Here is a 22,048-nt window from a genome sequence, read left to right as displayed (position 1 = left end):
AACTTTTTGTCAAGTGTCAGCTGAGGAAATGCGTAGGTTTAGCTAAAAGAAAAGATGAATTTATAGGAGGTCATTTTAAGAGTTTCTTAGAAAAAAAATTGTAAAAAACACTATCTCGTACATGGGGCGCTCGAACGCAGGTCAATGTGTTGCAAAACGCCTACGTGCACCATTAGGCCACTCAAGTGGCTATTATTTATACTACAACGTTAAATATATAAAGTGTAAATATCGGATGTCGAAGTCTAAATCAGCTTCGACTCCGACTCTGACCAAAATTTTCGACACAAGTTTGGCTCCAAACTTCAAATTTTTCGACTCCGTCGGGAGTTGGAGTGGACGCCGACCGGAATTGGAGCTGCTAGAAGCTTTGCACAGCCCTACCATGGACATGGCTAAGGGTATCGAAGGTTCTAGACTGTTGGTTGTAGATTTCGGGTCCCTTTTTTATTTCTTAGGGTTGTTCGATAGCGATCGATTTGGTTCTTAAAGCTATTTGGATTTGAGATGGTTTTTATGATGTGAAATTGGTTTCTGGGGTTGGAAGGTGAGCTTGATAACCTGCCTATCCATTCAACAAGGATGGGTACTGGGGAAAAAAAGGAAACCCTGCCTAGGTGAGGCCTGGGTTTGGGGTATGGCGTTTTGCGGCAGGTGGCACTCATTTTGTCATATATAAGGAGTTCTTGGTTTATCACTCTATTTAAGCAAATTTTGTTAATGAAGATGCTAATATCGACACTCTGGGCAAATTTGGTAAATAAGATGAGAATTTTGAATTGAGATGAAAGTTTAAAATATTATTTTTGAATATTATTATTGTTTTGGGATTTAAAAATGTTGAATTGAGATTTGAAAAAGTTGAATTGTATATTATATTTTGTGTGGGAATTTGAAAAAGTTGTAATGATGAGATGAGAATTTTAAGTTGAGACATGTTTACCAAACCTTCCCTTAGGCCTCGTTTAGATGTTGAGATGAGATGAGAATTCTGTGAATAATGGTGAAATGATTTTAAGTTAAAGATGTTTTATGGTGTTTTGGGAAATGAGAGAAAAAGTTGAATAAAAATATTATTAGAATATAATTTTTTAATATTATTTTTGTTTTGGAATTTAGAAAAATTGAATTATTTTTTTTATTTTGTTTAGAAGTTGGGATAAGTTGTAATGATTAAGTAATGATTAGATAAAAAAAATTAAGATTTAAAATTAAAAAGTATTTGTGTTTGAGTAGTGTTTTGATGTTAAAATAAGATCAAACTAACTCATTGTCCAAAATGGGGCCTTAAAGATTTTATTTATTGCATAATTATAACATAAAACCTAATGAGAGTAAGAAGAGAGAAGACAAAGATGCTCAACTAAACCTTGATGAAATCAAGATACTACCATCAAAGATCGTTTAAAGATTTTATATATTGTATATTACTCAAAAGTATATGCTAATTATTTACATATGTTTTATTTGTATATTTTTCCAGTTTTTATTAAAAGGGCCGATCTAGTGATCAAGGGTGTAAATCTCAGTTGGTAACACATATTTGAAATAATTCAAGGTCGTGAGTTTGAGCTTCTTTAAGCCGAGTCTGTTATTTTTCAAGCCTCGTTTTTTACGCATCTAAACAGCACCATTTAACCTTTTTATCGACAAATAAAAAATCAAAAGATTAATTATTTCTAATATAGCTGATGTGGAAAGCTTTTATATTAGTGGTGTGTTAGGTGTGGAAAAAATAAAACTTATAAATAGATTTTCTCATTTTAATTTTATTGATGATAGGAAGTAGGCATAATTCCAAGTACACTGAAAATATATAAGAGCAACAACTATGCATGATTGTTTCAGAGTACAAGAAAGCCATGAATATTATCCCTCTGTCTCTCTAGATTCATTGACTTTTCCTCTCCCACGATCACAAGTTGCAATCACAGGTGGTAGCTAGGTAGTCACATACTGCTTCAATCAAACCGGCAACGTTGCCGAGCTCATCAAATCGAAGCTGAATGCTTAGATGCCGCTTCAACGAAAAAGTTACTGCTAGTTGGCTTGAAGACTTCGACAATGAGTTAATTAGAAAGCTTTGATTCTGGCCGCAATTTCTCCTTCATGTAAATCTTCACGATTCTCTTACTTTTCATTCAATATATGAACTTAAGCTGGAGTGGATTTTTGGTAAATTACAGAAATTATAGAATCTTTGCTCTTTTTTAGTAAATTAGTGTAGTGCTATTAGTTTGTTAAACATTCAAATGTTAATTTAAGGATCAGTTATGGTTTCTGGAATAGATGTATATTGATATTTTGATGAATTTGTTTGGTTTTTCCTTATTTGCTTGTGTTTAGATACGTGAAAGAGATCTCCATTTGATACCTGTTAATTGGTAAACAAATGAAAGCTTTAACAATGAATTCTGACTCCAAGAAGGAGAAACAAAGCTGGATTCAGGGAGTCTTGAAGTAGAAGTTGGGGGGTTAGAGTTTGCCATGTTGGATTCTGATGCTATCGGAGTAGGAACCCAACCCCAAAAGTACTTCCAAGTTAACCTGGCTTTGTCCTACTTTTTTCTCTCGTGAGTTTAAGGAGCTGGTCTATGAAAAGTCGAAACACATTTTGGGTTGAATTGAAAGATACATAACTGGAACTGGAAGTGCAGAAAAAGCAAATATCTCTTTGTTTTTAGTATCCAAGGATAGGATGACTACTGCTATATTAAAGCTGTTATCATGTTATGTATAGAATTGATGTTCAATATATCCATAATGGAGGTCTCTCTATTCCAAGGCCTCTTTGTATCTTTTTTCCATTTTTGGTGTTGGGAGAGGGGGAGCATATATTTTATCACATTTTTTATTTATTAAAATGAAATTATGTTGACTGCTGGAACCGATTTAACACGTTTTAAAGGTTTACAAACATTTGATTCAGCATTTTATGCACGGATATACATTGTCCAGATGTACTAATTAAGAGTACGTAAGTAGGGCTGGTTCTTTTTTTTCTCTTTGTGGGCAACACACGAAATTTTATACCTTGGGGTTGCAAGAGGGTAACCTGTCTAGGAGGTGGTTACTCTTTGAAGAAATCAATTATGAAAAGATAGAGGGTTTTTTTTTTTTTTTTTCCCTAAATTTTCTATCCTAAAGATAATTAGTATTACTCTCATCTTTCATATTTCTCCTTCACAAATGCAAAAAGCCAACCAAAAGGTATTAATTCATTCATTCACGAGTCTAATGTGCGGACCGAACGTGCTCTCTGTGTCTGCATGTTTAATTGTCTACCGTTGTCAAAATACGTAATGGTCAGACTTATCTCAGGAGTACGTGGCAGAAGTTGTGCAAATATTTGAGATGGCCAGCTCCATTTAGTAATTTACATTGTTCCCAACAATGTTAAGATGATTGCCAAGAGTGGCTGCTAGTACAGATAAAAATTATTATTATTATTTTTTAAACATCCTTAACTATTAAAAAATATATATAAATTTACTAAAAATCACTTCTTTAACTATTAAAAAAAATTAAAAATATATAAGTGGACATATTTATTAGTCATATTATCATTTTCTTTTCCAAATTGTAATCAGTTTTCCCTCATTTTTTATAACATTTTCCCTAGTATTATTTTCCAATGTAACGCAATAAAAACTAAAACAAGAAAAAGATACTAATGTATGCTAATTTGTCTCAATCAGCACTAAGCTGACTAATTAACATAATGAACGAAAATGATTAAGATTGATGATTCCCACGATTAAATATATTACAGTACTGAAATCATAGCTAACATTAATACGATTATTTTCATACAACTAGCTGACAAATTTTAGGTAACACCATATATAGGAAGCTACAGTAATATTTATGAACTTGCACATGGAATATACAATCATAATGCATTTGTTTATTATTTCCTCTTATTTTGAGAAATCTTCGAATTTTTGGGAGAACATGGTCATGAGCAGATGCCAAAACTTCTTTCATGAGCAGCGCATTTCTCGCAGTCCGATGAACAATTCAGTCTCCGCATCTATGTCTGAAGCCTGGCTACTTTTGCTTCTGTAGGGTGCAATACCTTTCTCTTGAGATGGTAACTGCCATTGAGTTTTTGCACCACAGTACTTGTTATAAAGTTGGGAAATACTAAACACTATATATTTATATTTATATATATATATGTATATATATCAATCATCATGATTTCTGATTTGCTAGATGGGATGCCTATCGGAAAGGCTATCTTTCCACAGACATAAAGTACTTTTAGTTCTAGTTAGCCCCGGAAAGCATGAAGGGGTAGAAAACATTTTTGGTCTAGGAAATTTTGTTCATGTTTATATCCCACAATGGAAGCCAATTAAAAAATGCAATTATGTTAAAACAAGTTAAAAGTAAACTGATAGCGAACATTTTCAAAAGTTGTGGAAGGTTTGAGCAGATCAAGAATCCTTGAAGCCTTACCTTTTCGATTAACCTTGCATTTTCCTCTAACAGAAGTCTCTCCTGAATTTCAACAGAAGGCATTAAATTTAGTTAAGACATATAGGCGACGATAGTTAAAATAGAACATATTTATTGATCTTCATGGAAAGTATACCTTCTCTTTTAGATGCTCTATTTCATCCGTCCATAACTGAGCCTGTAATTTAGGCCATTTCTTTCTGCTTGTTAGGTTTCAAAATATTCATTTTCTAATTATATATTTGGTTGTTGGGAATTTCAAGATGCAGGGAAGTGTAAGGACAAGAAGAAAGCCATGTTCAGTTCAGGTTGTAATCCACGTACCTTTTTTCCCCTGATAAGGGATAAGCTTCGCACCAGCTGACTCTCGGTCTCTTGAAGTTCCTCAGAAGTACATGAACTTAAACCATGTCCCAAAAGCTTCCTATGACAAGCAATTTTGAAAGTGTTGAAATTCCAGATCAGACCGAGACTAACATTCCAAGTAACAAATCCAGCAGGGAGTAGCTTCAAAGCAGGAGAATAACCTTTGAGAAGCATCAAGAAGCTCAATCTGCTTTGCCATGCTGGCACTGCCACGCTTCAATTGCTGCATATGGGAACTTTTTGTCACAATAGGACTAAGCGAGCAACTGATTTGTGTTGTTCATGGGATTGAGTAGTCATAAGGTCTGAGTTAAATTTGACATCAAGCTCAAGCATCCAAATTGCAACATAATTTTCATAGAACGGTGAGCTGATTTGGCATCATAATTCTAGACACATCTGTCTTAGCAATTAACGAACTGTTCTGTACTATATATTTAATGTTTTTATACATAAAGACAAAATTGATATTACCATCTTTATCCTTCTGCTCTATTTCTAATAGCTAGAGATGAAGCATCGGCATACTTCCTTTCAAAATTCATGGTCACGAAGTCAAGCCTAAATATACTCCAGCTCGTCACTCCCGAGGTGTGAAGGCATATGGTTGCCAAAAATATAAAGATACAAACTTGATCATTTGAAATATGTTGAGTAATTCACTTTTTTGGTTTAGAAATGAACCCTACATCTCCTTCACCCAGACACTGTTCACAGCACCATGAATTTGCCTTTTATCACCCCCTAGCAACCCTAAAACACGCTCCTTCCCTTTCCCCGAGTCATTAAATTCCGTAGATGATAAACTTTAACCTCAGATAAACAATTCCAGTAGAAAAGTATTTGGAAGTTATCAGAATCAGTGACTTTTTCCTTGAACATTAAGCATATGTAGTTACCCGAATCATTTCTTCCACGAGAACAAACCAGCAAACATAATTTTACCAAAGTGCAACCGGCTACCCTTTAAAGGAATGTCAGCAGATTTCCAATCAGCCTTAAGGTACAATCAGTCTCTCATTACGTCACCTTCTGCTAGAGTCTACAAAAGAAGGATATGCTTCCACATTCTCTCGTTGTCTCACTCTTCACGTGGCTTAAATTTTTGTGATTTGGAAACGCACCATCACATGTGCATGTGCATGATATCCTAAAAGAGCCATCCATGGTAACAACGGGAACCACCTGTAATCATTAATATGATTCCTCCAAAAGACTTTCATTTATATTGGAGTTTCTTGAAATCATTTTTAATTTAAGCTCAATTCAACCTAACAATGCATGCGGGCTTTAGCACATGCCTAAACAATATTTTCATAATTTATAATATCGTCATTTTCTTATTCGCATCAGGTGTCCAAGAACAACGTTATGACTAATCCCGAAAGTGCATAAATTATCGGCAAGAAGTTTCCCTTAAATTCACCTCAAATAATTCAATGAGAAAATCCTTCAATCCAATAGCCCCTAGAGATTGTTTGCTCCCAAAATGATTTAAACCTTGGACCAGGGGAGCATACCCCCAATCCCAAGACTTTTACCACTTGAGTCAACTCCTAGGAGTTTATAATGTCATTATTTAGCAACCAATACCATTATTTTTAAATAATAATAAGACACCTAATATCTAAGTGCGAGAAGAAGACCTACCAGCATGTATTGTTCCACTGCAATGTAGTTCCCTTGCCCACCTCTTGCCTGGTTAAAGTATCGTCCTATCACCTCTTGAATGCTGAAGTTCCAAAAGCAAAAGATATCATGATCATTACAAGTAACTTATTTGTTAAAGGAGGAAAAAGAGGAACTCTGTAACATTATGTAACTAAATTGCACCCATATGTCCATAGATGAAATAGGACATGTGAGCTTCCAAGTTGGAACGAATTCACCAGAGAAGTTTTCTGTACTGTATCACTGTAATAGTGGCTAAAATTCAAATCTAGTTTATAGTTCTTCACAATTAATGGGTTAAATTTAGGCAATTAAGAATCCCATGTAAATGAAATGTGTTCCTCTAATCCACTTATAATGTTATCCAAACAATAGTGCATAAAACGTTCTACTTACTGGTTTCAAATGCTATTACTTTTTTTAGCATATAATTTACTTACGAATCAATTGCTAATAAATGTAAAATATTTTTTTATGCATAGAGCAGATAGTCATGATCATTTTTTATATTTGCATGGATGCCTTGTTAGAATTCAACTTGACCCACAACAGTTATCTTCATAAATTTAGTGGAACCCTCCTATCAGGGAAAAAAAGATGAAAGCCTCAAGTATTTACATGCCTCGGACATTTCAGGCAAATTCTCCTCGCATTGAGGATTTCAAACTGTACTGATATATATCACTTCAAGGAAATCTAGTAAAAGCAACTTTATCACATATCATGGCACAAGAAAGGGTTAAGTTAGAAGAACTTAAAAGAATTGAGAGAAAAAATATATATATATATATATGAAGGTCAATCTCACCACAATGTGTCCCGATTGAGTACTAAATGTCCAATTGAACTCTAGCTACTTAACTATAAAAAGTATATTGAGCGCTTCAATGGCAAGGTCTACCACAGCAACTGTGCTGGATGTAGTGTTCTATGGTCTGCTTTTTGTGCTGTTATTGAGTTAAAATGCAGGGTTGAATTGCTTCAATGATATGATTTTTGTTTTTCTACCAAAATGATCCTACTGGTTATAGTTTGCCTCAGTTATGGAGTAGGTTTGTTATGCTTTCTCCTGTAATCAGATATTGTTGAGGAATAAATCTCACATTGCCTGTGGGCAAGGTATTGGGCATGTTTATAGGCAACAAACAACCTCTCTTATTGAACCGGTTTTATGAGATGAGTTAGGGCTATGAATTTCTTCATAGTATCGGAACCTACCACAGAAAGAATTGGAGCCCACACTACTTACCCCGTAACAAGGACAAAAAAAAAAAACACTGGCCTGCACAACGGGGGTGTTAAGAAATAAATCTCACATTACCTATGGATAAAATCTTGGGCATGATAATAAGCAACCCTCTTATTGAACCGGTTTTATAAGATGAATTAGGCCCACGAATTTCTTTAGAAGTCTATGTTGGTTTTGTTTGGTTGAGAATATTTTGGAATTATATTGTTTGGGAACATTTTTCTATGACAGATAAATGTTGCAGGCAAAGATCGAATGGATCATTTACGAGGATTATAGTTTGGCGTTTGAGTCTGCAATGTTTTGCAACATCTTAAATTGATTGTACTTAATATATTCTTCTATAGTGGATTTATAGGCGAAAACTGAGCACCCAGATCGAGTTTTAGTTTATCTTTTGAAGAAATCTTTATAAAATTTTCCTCTCATAACCAAAATCTTTATATTCACTATTTTTACTACTTTCTTTGATTTTGATTTTTATATCTGTGATTGCTTATACATGTTTTTCTATTAGCTTTTTAAGTTGATAATTATTCCATTGTTTTTTTTTTCAAAGACTAATTCATTCTCTCTAGATGTATTTGGGATATGTTCCACTGAATTTTCAAATACAAATCTAGAAAATGAAATAGTTGAAATTAAGATGTAAGATTCACGTACACATACATATACATAACTTTCCTACATGCAGACATGCGTATACGATATATACACATAAATAGGGGTGTAGTAGGGAGATTGTTACTTTTCTTGTCATGGCCCATGTAAAACTACAGTGTCCAAGTCCCCACATAGTATTACTAAACCTAGTTTTGAAGAATAATTTAATCCATATTAATAAATATGTAAAATATTGTCTATAATCCCTACTTGAAGAAGACTTATAATTATAAAGACAAGCTTTGTGGGACTAGTTGATTTTGGGGACCAAAACAAATTGATCTAGAAATTTAGAGGGTGAGGGATTGAGGGATAGGGGCCATGGGCCCTTATGAGTCCCTTTCTTTTTCCTCAATGCAGATGTGGCTAGTACTTCTTTGGGTTGTGATTAATGGTATCAAATTGCAGCATGATGTATTACCTAAAGAGAATATAAATGACTCAAGAAAGGGTGATTGTAATTCTCCAAATTAAGATTAAGGTTCACTTTGGATTGGATGATTGCAATACCAAGTTGTAACAGACTATATAAGTGATTCTAGAGATCTTCAACTATAAGCTTGTGTTGTTCTTTTCGAAATATAACAGGGATGTGCTAATGCTTTTTCCTAGGTAATGGTAAAGGGGTGCGGCCACAATTGACCCAGTAATTGCACAAGACACTAAGATATTATGAGTAATGTTATACACTACACCATCTCATTTTCATCATACTATGTAAGATATGGCATATTTATCACTAAGAATCATCCAATAAAAGATCATCCAATGGTGATAAATATGTCACATCTTACATAGTGGGATGAAAGAGAAATTGTAGTGTGATGTATAGAATTTTTCAAGATATTATAGAAAGATGGTTCGTGTGTAAAGTATTTGAGTGGGGAATATTATAGGCCTCAAATTGTTATGACATCCCTCATAGAGTTGAAGAATTGTGATGACACTGTACGTGTACTTAGCTTCACGCTGGTTTTTTTTAGGTTAAAATGCTTCAACTGTTACTTTGATCAGTCATTGTGGATTATAGTGAAGATGTGACAAATGCTTTCTACGGTTACAACAATTTCTTGGTATATATCAAAGCCAACTTAACAATAGTATGTACAACTAGGATTGAATGCAATGTAGGTCCTGATGAGAAATCAGAGATTTGGGTGAGACAACTTGTCCAACTTTGAATCATTTGAGACCCATATTTGGAGGGTGAATTTGCAAAGGCATTGCACAATTTCGTATTGAATATTTAATTAATAGGTGTCCGGAACCGGGCTTTACAAGTAATTCTAAGAAACTATAATATTCAACTTTCACTAACTCTTTTAGAATCTAGCATATACAGAAGTGGCTAACACCATTGGTTCATCACACAGAGAGATTGAGTTTTCCTATTGTGAGAAAATGGAGCTTTTGGTTTATTAAGGTTTGGGACGGGGGTAGATTTTTATCAACATTCTTCCTTGTCTTTGGTCATAAACTTAGGCTTTCATGCCAAACAATGTAAATCTTACTTTCTTGTGCGATAGTTTTGTCCTATCTTCTTTTCCATACTTGTTTGCAATCCAAATGAATGTATGACAAACAAAGCATACATTAAGTTTCCCTAGACCAAACATGAGCCAAGGGAAAAAAACCTAGCTGATAATAGCATTTTCCAATCAATAACTCAGACTAGTTAATCATATATCGCTGATGCCAAAAGATAGTATCTTGTTGGTGAGATCTAAATGATACACTTGACATGTCTCAATTCAGATCTGAAACACCATAGCTGCATGGAGTCATTAACGTGGGTGGGAGGGATAGACAAATAAAAGGAAAAATTAAGTCTTCGAATTCATATGGCAAGTGATAGGTGCATCGCACACCCATGAGAAGATCAAGAAAAATAAATGAAGTGTAATAGAAATATGCACACTCACGATTATGAAATGTAATAGAAATATGCATGCACCTTGCACTTTTACTTACTACGTGCCTCCTAACAATAAAAAATATCTTTCTTCTACCTAGTGGGAAAAAAGGATCGATTAACCTGCTAATTAATCTTTTGGTGTAAAAGCTCCTTTAATATGTTGAAAATTAGACATCTCCTAGACAAAGTGGTAGCATTTGATGCCTTTAAGCGTACCGGTTGAAATGGGACTTCAGTACTTATACCTAATTAGGTTGCTTTCTTACCAGTCATGAGAGTAGAGAAGTTTTATAGAAATCAAATTGAAAGGTATCAAACTGAAGGAAGGAATCATATTGCAAAAGATGATTAAAAAAATAAAAAATATATGACACAAAATAGGGAATTCTAGGAAGTTAAAACTTAACAATTATTTTTGAATTATAAAAAAGAGCAAGAAAATCGAAACAAGATGGACTCATGAATGACGATAGGTGCAACTGTTGTTGAAATCTAGAAACTTAACCGAGCTCTAGAGTTCTGAGAGAGGAAAAATTTGAGCTCGAAATCTCATGATAGCATTAGATTTGTTTTCTTTTATTTTATCTCCGTGTCCAGAAGAAAATACACATATGTGTGACATAAAAGTTTAGAATACAAGGATTATTATTAATTTTTTTTTTTTTTTTATGTCAGGGATCCCCTCAAGGCAGGGTCCTTTGGACTACCCCTGCAGAGTAAAATCCAGTCCCGTGCGCCACATCCTCAAAAGTTTCTCTATATGGAACTGGTTAAATCACTGGCTTTTCACCAGGAGTATGGCTCCAAAGGATTGTTTACACCCATGAAGTGTTGATCCTTGGACTTTGAAGGGAGTGAGACTCCAAAACCAAGACCTTCACCACTTGGACTAACCCCTTGGGGTTTAGAATACAAGGATTATAGCATGAATACGGAGGCATTTGTTTGAGCCCATTATTTTGACACCAAAGCTAGAACTAGGCAGACTTTGCGATAGGTGTAACTAGAAATTTTCTGACATGAATATATCAGAAGTTTATTATTGGCTTTATTTGTTGAAAATAATCGGTTTCTTTACCTTGGTATTGTAGACCTAGCTATCAGGTTCTAATTTATTCCTCATATACTATTAAATTATTATTACTCACCTTAAAAAAGGTAACCGTTAAGAAGCTTATATATAGGAGGGTTAACAAAGAATTAAGTAGGTGTTTTGTGGAAGAGTTATGTATGCTACACCCTATCCTATTAGTTTCCATCTCAAATGCTAAACTGAAAGTACTAATATCCATTGACTTTTGGATGAACAGTTGAAAAACAGTCAAAAGTTGATGGACAATTTAACATCAACATTGTGAGATGGGAGTGAGGTGATAACGCATTAAGTAAAATTTTCATTTGTGGAATGTTTGGATTAAGACACTTTGCTAATTTTACCTTTCCTCTTTCTTGGCCTACCAGCCTTCTTTTAATTTAGTACTCTGTTAGTTTTAGTCCATCTCCTGTACAAATCCAGCATAATAGTGCCATGACCACTTTTTTTCATTTCATTTCATTTCTATTAATCATGTTAGTAATTACAGTATAACTTAAAACATCCTTCGAGGGGCTTAGCTTATTGTTTAAGATTTGATACTAGTAAGGCTGAAAGAAGTTAAAGCAGGAGAACTTCCATAATCTGGAACATCCAGATAAAACAAAGTACAATGCATTTTGAAAAAGTACAGGTAAGACAAGTTGTTTTCATTCACATGGCTTATAGTTAAATTAAGATCAGATTGAGGTTTCTTACCATCTATTCTTCTACTACCAAAAGGCAATAAACTATTCAAGTTTATGAATCATCCGACAACACACTTCTGCAATTGCAGAGGAATCCTTTGAAGTATGATTTGAAAAACTGAGTAAAACATTAGAACAGAAAACCATGGTTGTTTGCAATGCAAATCAGATTTCAAATATGCAACTCATAGAGTTCAAATTTAGGTGGATAAAAAATGCATGCCGGTTTACAAAGAATCCAAAATATGTTATATCTTCTTATAAATCCAAATGAAAATGATGGTAAAAACAATAATGTGAGTAGAAAATACAAAACTCAAGATAAGCGCCTCAGGAATAAATCTTTCAGATTTTGTTATTGAAAAAGGGATAAAGAATGCGCTAGTGATTTAATGACAGACCAAACAATGAATGCGATGGCATCAACAAGAAGCAAGGCTCGAAGAAACGGTTCGATTCAGGTCAATTCAGCTGAACTGGTCAGAAACCGAACCCATTTTAGTAAATTTTTTTAATCATTCACAGAACTACTAAAATCGAATGACTTAAAGACTGATTTGAACCAATTCCAACCAATTCAAAACTATAGTTATTTTTAAGTTGCATTGTCTAACAACTGGGGTTTTTTTTTAATTTGTTGTACAAAAATATGATAGAACTAAATATGTATTAACATAAAAATTGAAAGATAAAACATGTATTCTTTATTTTTTTTAGTTGAACAAAAAGATTAGTAGATGAATCGTGTTTTGTATTCAATTTGTGGTTGTGCATAAAGTACTACATTTGTTATGTGCTTATAAGTTAGCGGTCTTTATCTTTTTCGTACAAGGCAAAAAATGTCGACAACTTAAGTTAAATACATAAATTACATATTCATAGATACCATTTAGATTTATATCATATTTTTATTGAAACTAGTCAATAATTTATATTTTATACAGTTTATACATAATATTAAATGCTTGAATTGCATTGTATATGATTTTTAGTTCTTTTTTATCAACATGAAAGTAGCCGATTCAAAATTGTCATGAATCACTACCTACCCGATTCCGAGCCTGATTCTGATTTTTCAAGCAGTGACAAGAAGTCATGTGGGGGTGCAATGACCAAGACTTATGCCTTGAACTTGATGGTGTTGTCTCATGAGAGGTTGATGTTCATTAGATTGGTGTATACTATGTGAAATCACTATATGTCCTAAAAGTTTAAACAAATAGGAAAATGTAGATTTTATTATTTATTTTATATCTTAGCAAACCTTTGTGTCAGGATCCATATTATAATGTTCTAATATCACATGATCACATTATAATATGAATCCCGACAAAATAGTCAAAGATTTGTGTGAGAATGATGGTAATCCCTTGGGTATAACGTAGGTATGATTGGCATTTCCTTGAGTTGTGACAAAATGGTGCCAAGGATTGATTTAAGTCTGGAGTTAGATCTAATTACAGGAAAGAGTGTTAGTCATGATGGTGCGGAGAGGTGAGGCGAATTGACAATGGAGTTTTTGAGAAGTTGAGGGAAGAGAATGGTAGTGGTAGCAATGAGAATTGAAGGAAGAAGTTAAGGGGGACGTTTGGAAAGAATTTACATCCCATCCTATCTCATTTACTTCCCAAACATCATTCAAACACAAACACTTGCAAACTAATCATTACAACTTTTCCAAACTTTCAAATAAAAAAAAAATCAACTTTTTCAAATTTCAAAATACAAATTATAGAAAATTATATTTTAACAATATTTTAACTCTATAATATTTTTTATTCAACTTTTTCTCTCATTTTTCAAAACTCCATAAACACTTAATTCAAACAATCTCACTACTATTCACAAACTATCTTACTAATATTTTCAAAATTCTCATCTCATCTTATTTTCCAAGCATCCCCTAAGAGAGTCATAGACTTGAACCGGATGACCATGGTTTACAATTCAATGAGATTTTATTTTTTTTATTTATTGTTTTTTCTGGCTTCATAACATTTTGCTGGTTGCGGTTAGTTTTAGCCCTCAAAGTGCTCTTAACATGTAGTGTTGGTCGTGTAGCTGGGTAATTTGTTATTAATGTAACCCCCAACATTAGAGCATATGTTTAGATATTATTCAATAGATGAAATTTATCAACAAATGATTAACTAGAACGTGATCATTACTTTATACACTCAAGTAGGTAATTCAACCTAGTTAGTACATTTAGCTAGCTAGGCGATCAAAAATTTAGTTGAGACAATGATCACTAAAATTCGAAGAACTTGTTCCTATATATGGATATATACAAATGCTCTAGTAGACTAAAAGAGGGGCATCACCCTTCCTTTTAAAAAAATATGGAAATGAGCACACTTTATGGAACACATGGAAGGACGCATGTCCCTTCACAACTGCCCTTACTTAGCAGCTTCCTTTGATATACCCGTAAAGATCTCCTCATTGTCCCATGTTAGATTAAATACTAAATACTCTAGTATCACTTCAATAAACCTAGAGAGAGGAGTATAGGATTGTGTAGGAGGATTGGGAAAGGTAGTTCTTGGAGCTACGTGTTCGTAAACGAAGGAGTGGATATAAAGATGTATAAGTCTCTTAGAGCTTGTTTGGAAATAGATATCATCCCAAAATTCTCATATCATCTCATCTCATCACATCTCATTCCCAAATATAATTCAAATATAAAAATTTCAAATTAATCACTACAACTTTCCCAAATTTTCAAACAAAAAATAAAAAATAATTCAACTTTTTCAAATCTCCAAACAAAAATAATATTATAAAACTATATTTTAACAATATTTTAACTTTATAGTATTTTTTATTCGACTTTTTCTCTCCTTTTCCACAATCTAAAAAATATTCAATTCAAACTATTTCACAACTATTCACAAATTATCTTACTACTATTTACAAAATTCTCATCACATCTCACTCCCCAAACGAGCCCTTAGTCGTTAGCACCATTATAACTTCTAAATTCATCAACACTAGGTTTAAACAATGACCCTTAACGTTCAAAATAATTCATTGCTTTTAACAAATAGGATGTACAGTGGTTCTCTCTCTTAACTTTCTCCCTCTGTACTATACTCATCCGTACACTTTCATTTTTGTAAGCAATGGTGTTTGTGGGTGTTTAACAGCAGGGTTTTTGGCTGTTTTGGAAGAAAAATGTCCTCTTCGAAACGTGTGGTAATCGAATCTAAGTAGTTTGAGGCTTCAAGGGAGGGATGTTATGTACTTTTGACTGAGAAAGGATGAAAAGGCATTAAGGAGATGAGCTTGGGGATTGCTACAGTTAGATGGTTCTCTAGAGCTTTGGAGTGTGCGCAAAGGCTGGGGGTAAGGAGTTTTACTTTGCTTTTCGGGAAGGGGTTAGGGGCTTCATTGCCCAGCGTTTTTCTAATCCCCACGGCGTTTACGTGGTTCTGGTGGAGTATGGTGAGGGAGGCCGTCAGAATCTCATTTTTATTCCAGGGGATAGGAAAGGCATGGGCTAGAGGAAGCTAGCTGCAGTATTGAAGGAAGCTGGAGGAGAAGGTGGTTCTACTCGGTTGCCACCAGTAGCGACGGCTTCTATGGCTTCTCGGTCGTACAAGGAGGCACTGGTGCTGCCTTGAGAACCAGGAGAGGTAGGTTTGCAAAGGTTAGGGGGCACCACTCTTTCAGCGGGTGCTCAGCGAAGTGAGGGAGGTGGCAAGGGAGCTATCGACCTTAATGAGGATATGGAGTTGGAATTGTTGTCTGAGATGAAAAGCCAACTGGATGAATTGACTGATAAAGTCAAATGGCTTATATGCCATGCTAAGGAGAAAGCGGTGCTAGGCCAAGTTGATAAAGAAGCAAATGCACATTATGGTGGGCCCAAGGTTCAGGGCAATGGCAAGACACAGCTTAATGATAAGCTGTTGGGCCAGGGTCAGTCAAGTGGGCCTAAGGGGAAGGAAAAATTCTTGGGCCCAACTGTTGGATCCAAGCCCAGAGGGAAGCCCGAGCCCTATCAGCAGAGAGGCCCTGCCTGGAGGAGATGTATGCAGGCTGTTGTTGGCCCATCGGCATCTGGGCACGAGCCATCGGTGCCAATGAAGGCTCATGTGACCTTGCCTACAGTCATAGAGGCCAATGGCTAAGTTGCTGCCAGAGATAGCAGTTCAAGTGCGAGGCGAGGGGAGCCCGTGCAAGTTTATCCTCACCCAAACCCTCGTGAGCAAATTCAAGCCTTAAGAGCACTCTTGTTATGTTTTGAAACCGTGTTGAGGCTTAAAGTAAATCTTGGTAAATATGAGATCGTAGTGGTGGGTGTGGTGCCTAGAATTAGCAGGCTGGTGATTCTCTTGAGATGTAAAGTGTCTTCTCTACCCATGAAATATTTGGGTCTTCCGTTGGGGACAACTTTTAAAGCCAAAGCTATATGGGATGGGGTTCTTGAGAAAGTAGAGAAAAGATTGGCGGGCTGGAAACGGATGTATTTGTTGAAAGGGGGTTGCCTTACTCTGATTAAGAGCACTCTTTCTAACCTTCCGACATATTTTTTTAACTCTATTTCCATTGTCTACAGAAGCGGCAAATAGAAATGAGAAGTTATTCCGGACTTTTTTGTGGGGTGGGATGGGGAGAAAACAAAATTCCATCTTGTCAAAGCGGAATAAAGTTTGCTCCCCAATCTCAGGTGGAGATTTGGGAGTGCGCAATTTGAGGATTTTCAATAAAACTTTATTGAGAAAATGGCTTTGGAGGTAACTGTTCGGAGGAGGTTTCGCTATGGAAGGAAGTTATTGACTCTCGATACGGAAGTGCTTGGTGGGGGGGGGGGGGGGGGGGGGGGGGGGGGGGGCGGGTGTTCCAGAATAGTGAGGGGGTGTAGGCTTGTGGAAATTTATCAAGAGGGGCTTATCGTGTTTTGAAAACCCCATCCGCTTTGTAGCCGGAGAGGGCACTAGAATCAGATTTTGGCATAATGTTCGGTGTGGAAAGCATGCTCTTGAAAGAGCTTTCCCGGCCCTCTATAGCATTGCAACCAACAGGAAGGCATCAGTGGCAGATCTACTCGCTTTTTCTAATGGCTCTCGCAAGTGGAATGTCCTATTTAATAGGAATAATCATGATTGGGAATTGCATACTGTTGCAGAATTTTTTAGAGTTCTTTACTCCACATGAAGGATAACAGCACAGGGGGATAGGATGCAATGCAGATCCACAAGCAGCAAGAAGTTCACAGTTAAGGCATTTTACAAAATGCTCGAGTCACTAGGTATTGTGTCTTTCCCATGGAAAAGTATCTAGAGTCTTGCGTACCTTCCAAAGTAGCTTTTTTTGTATGGACAGCTCTTGGAAACATCCTGACCACGGACAACTTAAGGAGGAGGTGACTCATTGTGATAGACTGGTGTTACTTGTGCAAAAAAATGGAAAATCAGTGCATCACTTATTATTACATTGTGAGGTGACAAGAACATTGTGGAATGAGATTTTCAGAAGAGTTGATGTTTCTTAGGCAATGCCATTGAGGGTGGTTGGCTTGCTTGTTGGCAGACGTTTATGGTTGCCCTCAGGGGGCGACAGCATGGAAGATGATACCGTTGTGCATTATGTGGGTTGGAAAGGAATGCACAATATTTTGAAGATAGGGAACACACTATGGTAGAGTTTCAGAATTTCTTGTTACATGCGTTATTGCTTTGGTTTTCAGCCATTGTACTAAATGGAAATACTGTCCACAATTTCCTTTCTTTATCTTAGTGCCTCTAGAATGTATTTAGGCTTTTTTTTTTGTATACTTTCCGTGTACTTACGCTTTACCTATTTCATTCTCATTAATATAATTGTTCTTTTACCTATATAAAAAATTAAAAAAAAAAAAAGGATGTTATACATTCAGAGATACAAAATATAATACAAGAACTAGACCAAACCTTAACACAAAAGGGAAAGTAAAAACTACCAACTAGTTATAAATTATTTTGGCATAACATGCTACTGCATACAGTAGATATAAACATCTCTTTCACTCGGCTAAAAGTCCTGTTTTAATAAAGTTCTTGCATAAACATGATATATGGAAGAAAATCCATGAAATCTGATTGGGAAAAGTATAATGTTAAAACTTGAAACCAACCCAGAAACTAAAGCCTAATTTGAATAGAAGTTGAAATGAAATGAGTTGAGATGATTTGTAAATGGTAGTGAAATATTTGAATTGAGATGAGATGAATTAGAAATAATTTGAATTAAAATATTTTATAGAGTTTTGAAAAATGAGAGAAAAAAAATTGAATAAAAATTTTATAAAATTAAAATATTGTTAAAATATAATTTTTTTAACATTATTTTTGTTTTAAAATTTGAAAAAAAAATTAAATTGTTTTTTATTTGGAAGTTTGAAAATGTTGTAATAATTAGATAATGGCTAGACAAAAAAGTTAAAAATTTAAAATTAAGAAATGTTTGTATTTGTGGTGTTTGTATATTGAAATGGGATTGGATGAGATGAAAGTATCTCTATCCAAACCAGGCCTAAAACCAACAATTATACGCATAGCAAACCAAAGATTAGTAGAGAAGATGATACCACTTAGCGAAAACCCACAAGCTAAGTGGGAGTTACACATTTAGCTTGGAAATCAATTGAAGAGTGATACGACTTAATAAGGCTTGAACATGTGTTATGTGCCATGTTATATGAGACATAACCCGCATCTGTGTCATGATTATGGAGTTGTGATTTCAAGGCGAGCGCCAAATTCTAAGCCAAAGAAAGTTCAACATTTTCCATTATAACCTTTAATTCAATGTTGTGCAGCAACTACTGATCAATTTTCGTGATTATAAGGCGAGTTCATTTGGGATGTTATATGTGAAGTGATGAATCTCCGGCTATGCGCTTTTATAAGGGCCTAACTAGCTAGATGTTTTTCATGCAATGGATAGGGGGAGGTAAGAGTGGTGGTCGTGCTGTAACTGGTGTGGAGGACCGGGGCAATAGAAAGATTATGGGGCGGCACAAGAAAGTCTAAGATCAAGGAAGGGAAAAGGTGATCATGGTGATCGTACACAGAACTGGAGGGGTAAGGAAGCTGTCACACTCATGAGAGCCATAGACATAAATCAGAAAATGGTCTACACTCTACAGTTCATCAAAGTGAAAGAGACGGTGATGATCGTTACATATGCAGTTCGTAACAGTCGTCTTTATCTAAACTTAGAACATGCGACATAAACAAGATAACTGTTCAAGACAAGTTAGAAGTTACGACAGAATGTAAATATGATAGGTTCTGCTAACTTCTTTTCATGCGAATTGTAATGGCATGGAAAGGTGACTTTAAACTCTTGTTGTATACAAGAAATATCCAGCGCAAATGATACAAAACGTAGCTCTTGCAAGATATGATATCTTGGACATAAAAAGTACAATGAGCGTCGAACCAAATTCTCTACACAAAGCGAATGCAACAGATTAACCATGGTTTTTCTTCTTTTATTTTTCACACCCCCCTCCCCCATAAAATCACATCACATCTTATCAACCACAAAGTACTAAACCTCTAAAAAAACATGGTACTGTCAGGTGAACGAGCTTTAAAGGCTGTAAGTTCTCGAAAGGAACTTAAAATTTATTTAAATGTACGTTTACTTACTGGCCTGCTCACAGGAAATTAATTCATGTTGATTATCATTTAGTGATGCAAAAGTAACTGTAATATGAGGCTTTTTTCTATTTGGAGTAGTAGAATACGAACCAATCACAGAATCTCTATTGTGGTAATCGAAGTTATTACAAATGAAATGATAGGAGAGGGTTTCGAAATTGCAGTGAACATGCCGAATAGGGAAAGTCCCACTGGTTGAACCAGAACGATCAACGGCAACCTGGCTACCCAGTTCTAGAATCAAAACTGGCTGGTACATAACCATGCTTCATAAAAAATTTTAAGAAACCCTAATTAATGAAAGTTTCCATAATAAGATGATTAAAGAGAGGCACTTCAGGAAACTAAGAAAAGATTAAAAGAGGCGGAAAATCGGAAGAGGGAGATAAAGAAATCAGACCCGCGGAGAACATGTATAGTTCTGAAAACTACAGGAACTCGAAAATGGATGGGAAGAAAACGGGGAAGCGATCAGAGTAGTGGAAATCACGAGAGAGCTGTTTCTCCTTCTAATCAATCTGTGAATGTGGACGGAATTGAAAAGGTATAAGATAATCTATAAAGGCCCTAAGTGAAATCTAATCGATCATTGCGTAGGAAATATGTTAAATATTAAGATATCAGACGCGAACACACGAAGAAAGAGATAAAACAAAGAGCTATAAATCGCACACAGATCAAAGGCCAAGTTCCTCGTACACAAGGCATTTACTACAATTTCCCAGACCTTGTTGCTACATCACGCAGTCATAAATATTCCAAGAGCGTGAAGATTTTTTTATAACTAGGGAAAATACAAATAAATGCACATAAATATTGGACTACACGTATCAAAGCAGCCAAAATAAAAAATCGAAACGAAAAGAAATGGAGGATTGGGTGATGAAAGAAACATACTCAGAGCTCGAAAACTCGTAGAGCCTGCCTTTCTGGGAAAATACGATCACGGCGACTTCGGCCTCGCAAAGGACGGAAAGCTCGAAGGCCTTCTTTAGCAGCCCGTTTCGACGCTTCGAGAAGGTGACTTGCCGACTCGTCGTATTTTCGATTCGCTTCATCTGAATCTTCCCTCTCACCATGTCCTCTATTAATGACCAGAAAAAACTGCTTCACATCAGTATGCCATGACCCTGACCGAGATCGGCGAAAAGGCTTAAAAAGTATCAACATGAAATAATTCCAAATCTCACCAAGCTCTAGTGAAATTTCCAAAACACGCTTATGCTTCTTTGGCTCGAGAAGTAACGAGAGGAAAACTAGTTACAAACCAGAAGGTGAGAGAACCCAGATTAACAAAACAGAAACTACATTAAAAAAACAAAAAAAACTTATCAAAGTTTTGTTGAAACGAAACACCAGTTCAAACCAGGACGGATTTACAAAACGAACAGACCAAACCAGCGCTACAAAGATGGAAAATTTATAGGAAGGTTCTTAGAGCAGACACAGAGAAGATCTTGGAAGCTGTGTATGTATAGTTCGTCGTCTCTTTAGACTCAGACCACATCCCGTTTCTTTCCTTATTCGTAAATCCTTGTCTTCCTCTTTCAAGTCCTTACCCACAAAAAAAGAAAAGTATAAGAACCGCGTGAAAAAAGAAAGAAAGAGAAAAAAGAAAATTTCCAAAAATGATTCGACATATCTCTTGCCTATTTTTGGTAAAAGAAATTAAGGAAATTAGACAGACTGAGTATACAAGAAATAAAATAATTTTTTATTAATTTTTTATCCACCTTCTGTGGAGCTCCACTGCAATGACCACATAAAGTGATGGAAAAATTTAGTCACAGCACCACGTCGACAACATCGTACAATGAAGTTGACAATCACCCAATCAAATGGCGACACCTCAGCAGCTTCGTTTCTCGGCCAATGGGAGTAGACCGCGTCACGTGGTTCGCATTGTACGGCGAGTCAGCCAACATCGGGCAAGTTACTACTGCAATTGGGGTGATGGTGACTTTTTGGTGCTGTGAAGCTGGAATTTGCGTTGTCTGTGCTTTTATCCTATTCGAGGAGATATTTTACTGTCGATCTTTGGTTTATGGCTGATTTGAATTTGAAAATGAAGTCAATTTATTTCAGATAATAAATAAAAATTAAATAAATTATTGTTAAGATATTATATTTTAATATTATTTTTATCATTTTAAAATTTAAAAAAATTAAATTATTTATTATATTTTATATAAACATTCAAAAAATATTATAATAATAAAATAAAATGAAACATTCTTTAAAACCAAAAGGTCCTTATGGTGTCGTGGCCTTGTTTTAACGTGG

General features: G+C 35.3%; 1 protein-coding gene across 1 annotated transcript; it reads right to left on the bottom strand.

The window, feature by feature from the left end:
• Positions 1-3,722: 3,722 nt before the first annotated feature.
• LOC122307064 (MADS-box protein AGL42-like) lies at positions 3,723-21,398 on the bottom strand. Its single transcript, XM_043119685.1, has 8 exons — positions 20,956-21,398; positions 20,663-20,849; positions 6,481-6,562; positions 4,992-5,053; positions 4,789-4,888; positions 4,601-4,642; positions 4,465-4,506; positions 3,723-4,097 (listed from the first exon to the last, which is right to left on the bottom strand). The coding sequence occupies exons 2-8, from the start codon at positions 20,842-20,844 to the stop codon at positions 3,984-3,986; spliced, it is 624 nt and encodes a 207-aa protein (XP_042975619.1). The 5' UTR covers positions 20,845-20,849; positions 20,956-21,398; the 3' UTR covers positions 3,723-3,983.
• Between the last annotated feature and the right edge of the window lie 650 nt (positions 21,399-22,048).

The sequence above is a fragment of the Carya illinoinensis genome, chromosome 4 (assembly GCF_018687715.1).
Source record: "Carya illinoinensis cultivar Pawnee chromosome 4, C.illinoinensisPawnee_v1, whole genome shotgun sequence".
NCBI classification, from domain to species: Eukaryota; Viridiplantae; Streptophyta; class Magnoliopsida; order Fagales; family Juglandaceae; genus Carya; species Carya illinoinensis.
Note: the sequence above shows the minus strand (reverse complement) of the source record. Positions and strands in the feature narration are given on the sequence as shown.

Excerpts from the sequence above, each read along its gene's own strand:
- LOC122307064 (XM_043119685.1), bottom strand. The coding sequence starts at position 20,844 with ATGGTGAGAGGGAAGATTCAGATGAAGCGAATCGAAAATACGACGAGT. Across the intron at positions 6,563-20,662 it reads TACGAGTTTTCGAGCTCTGA|CATTCAAGAGGTGATAGGAC; the intron begins GTATGTTTCTTT and ends TTGGAACTTCAG. Across the intron at positions 4,643-4,788 it reads CCCTTATCAGGGGAAAAAAG|GCTCAGTTATGGACGGATGA; the intron begins GTACGTGGATTA and ends CCTAAATTACAG.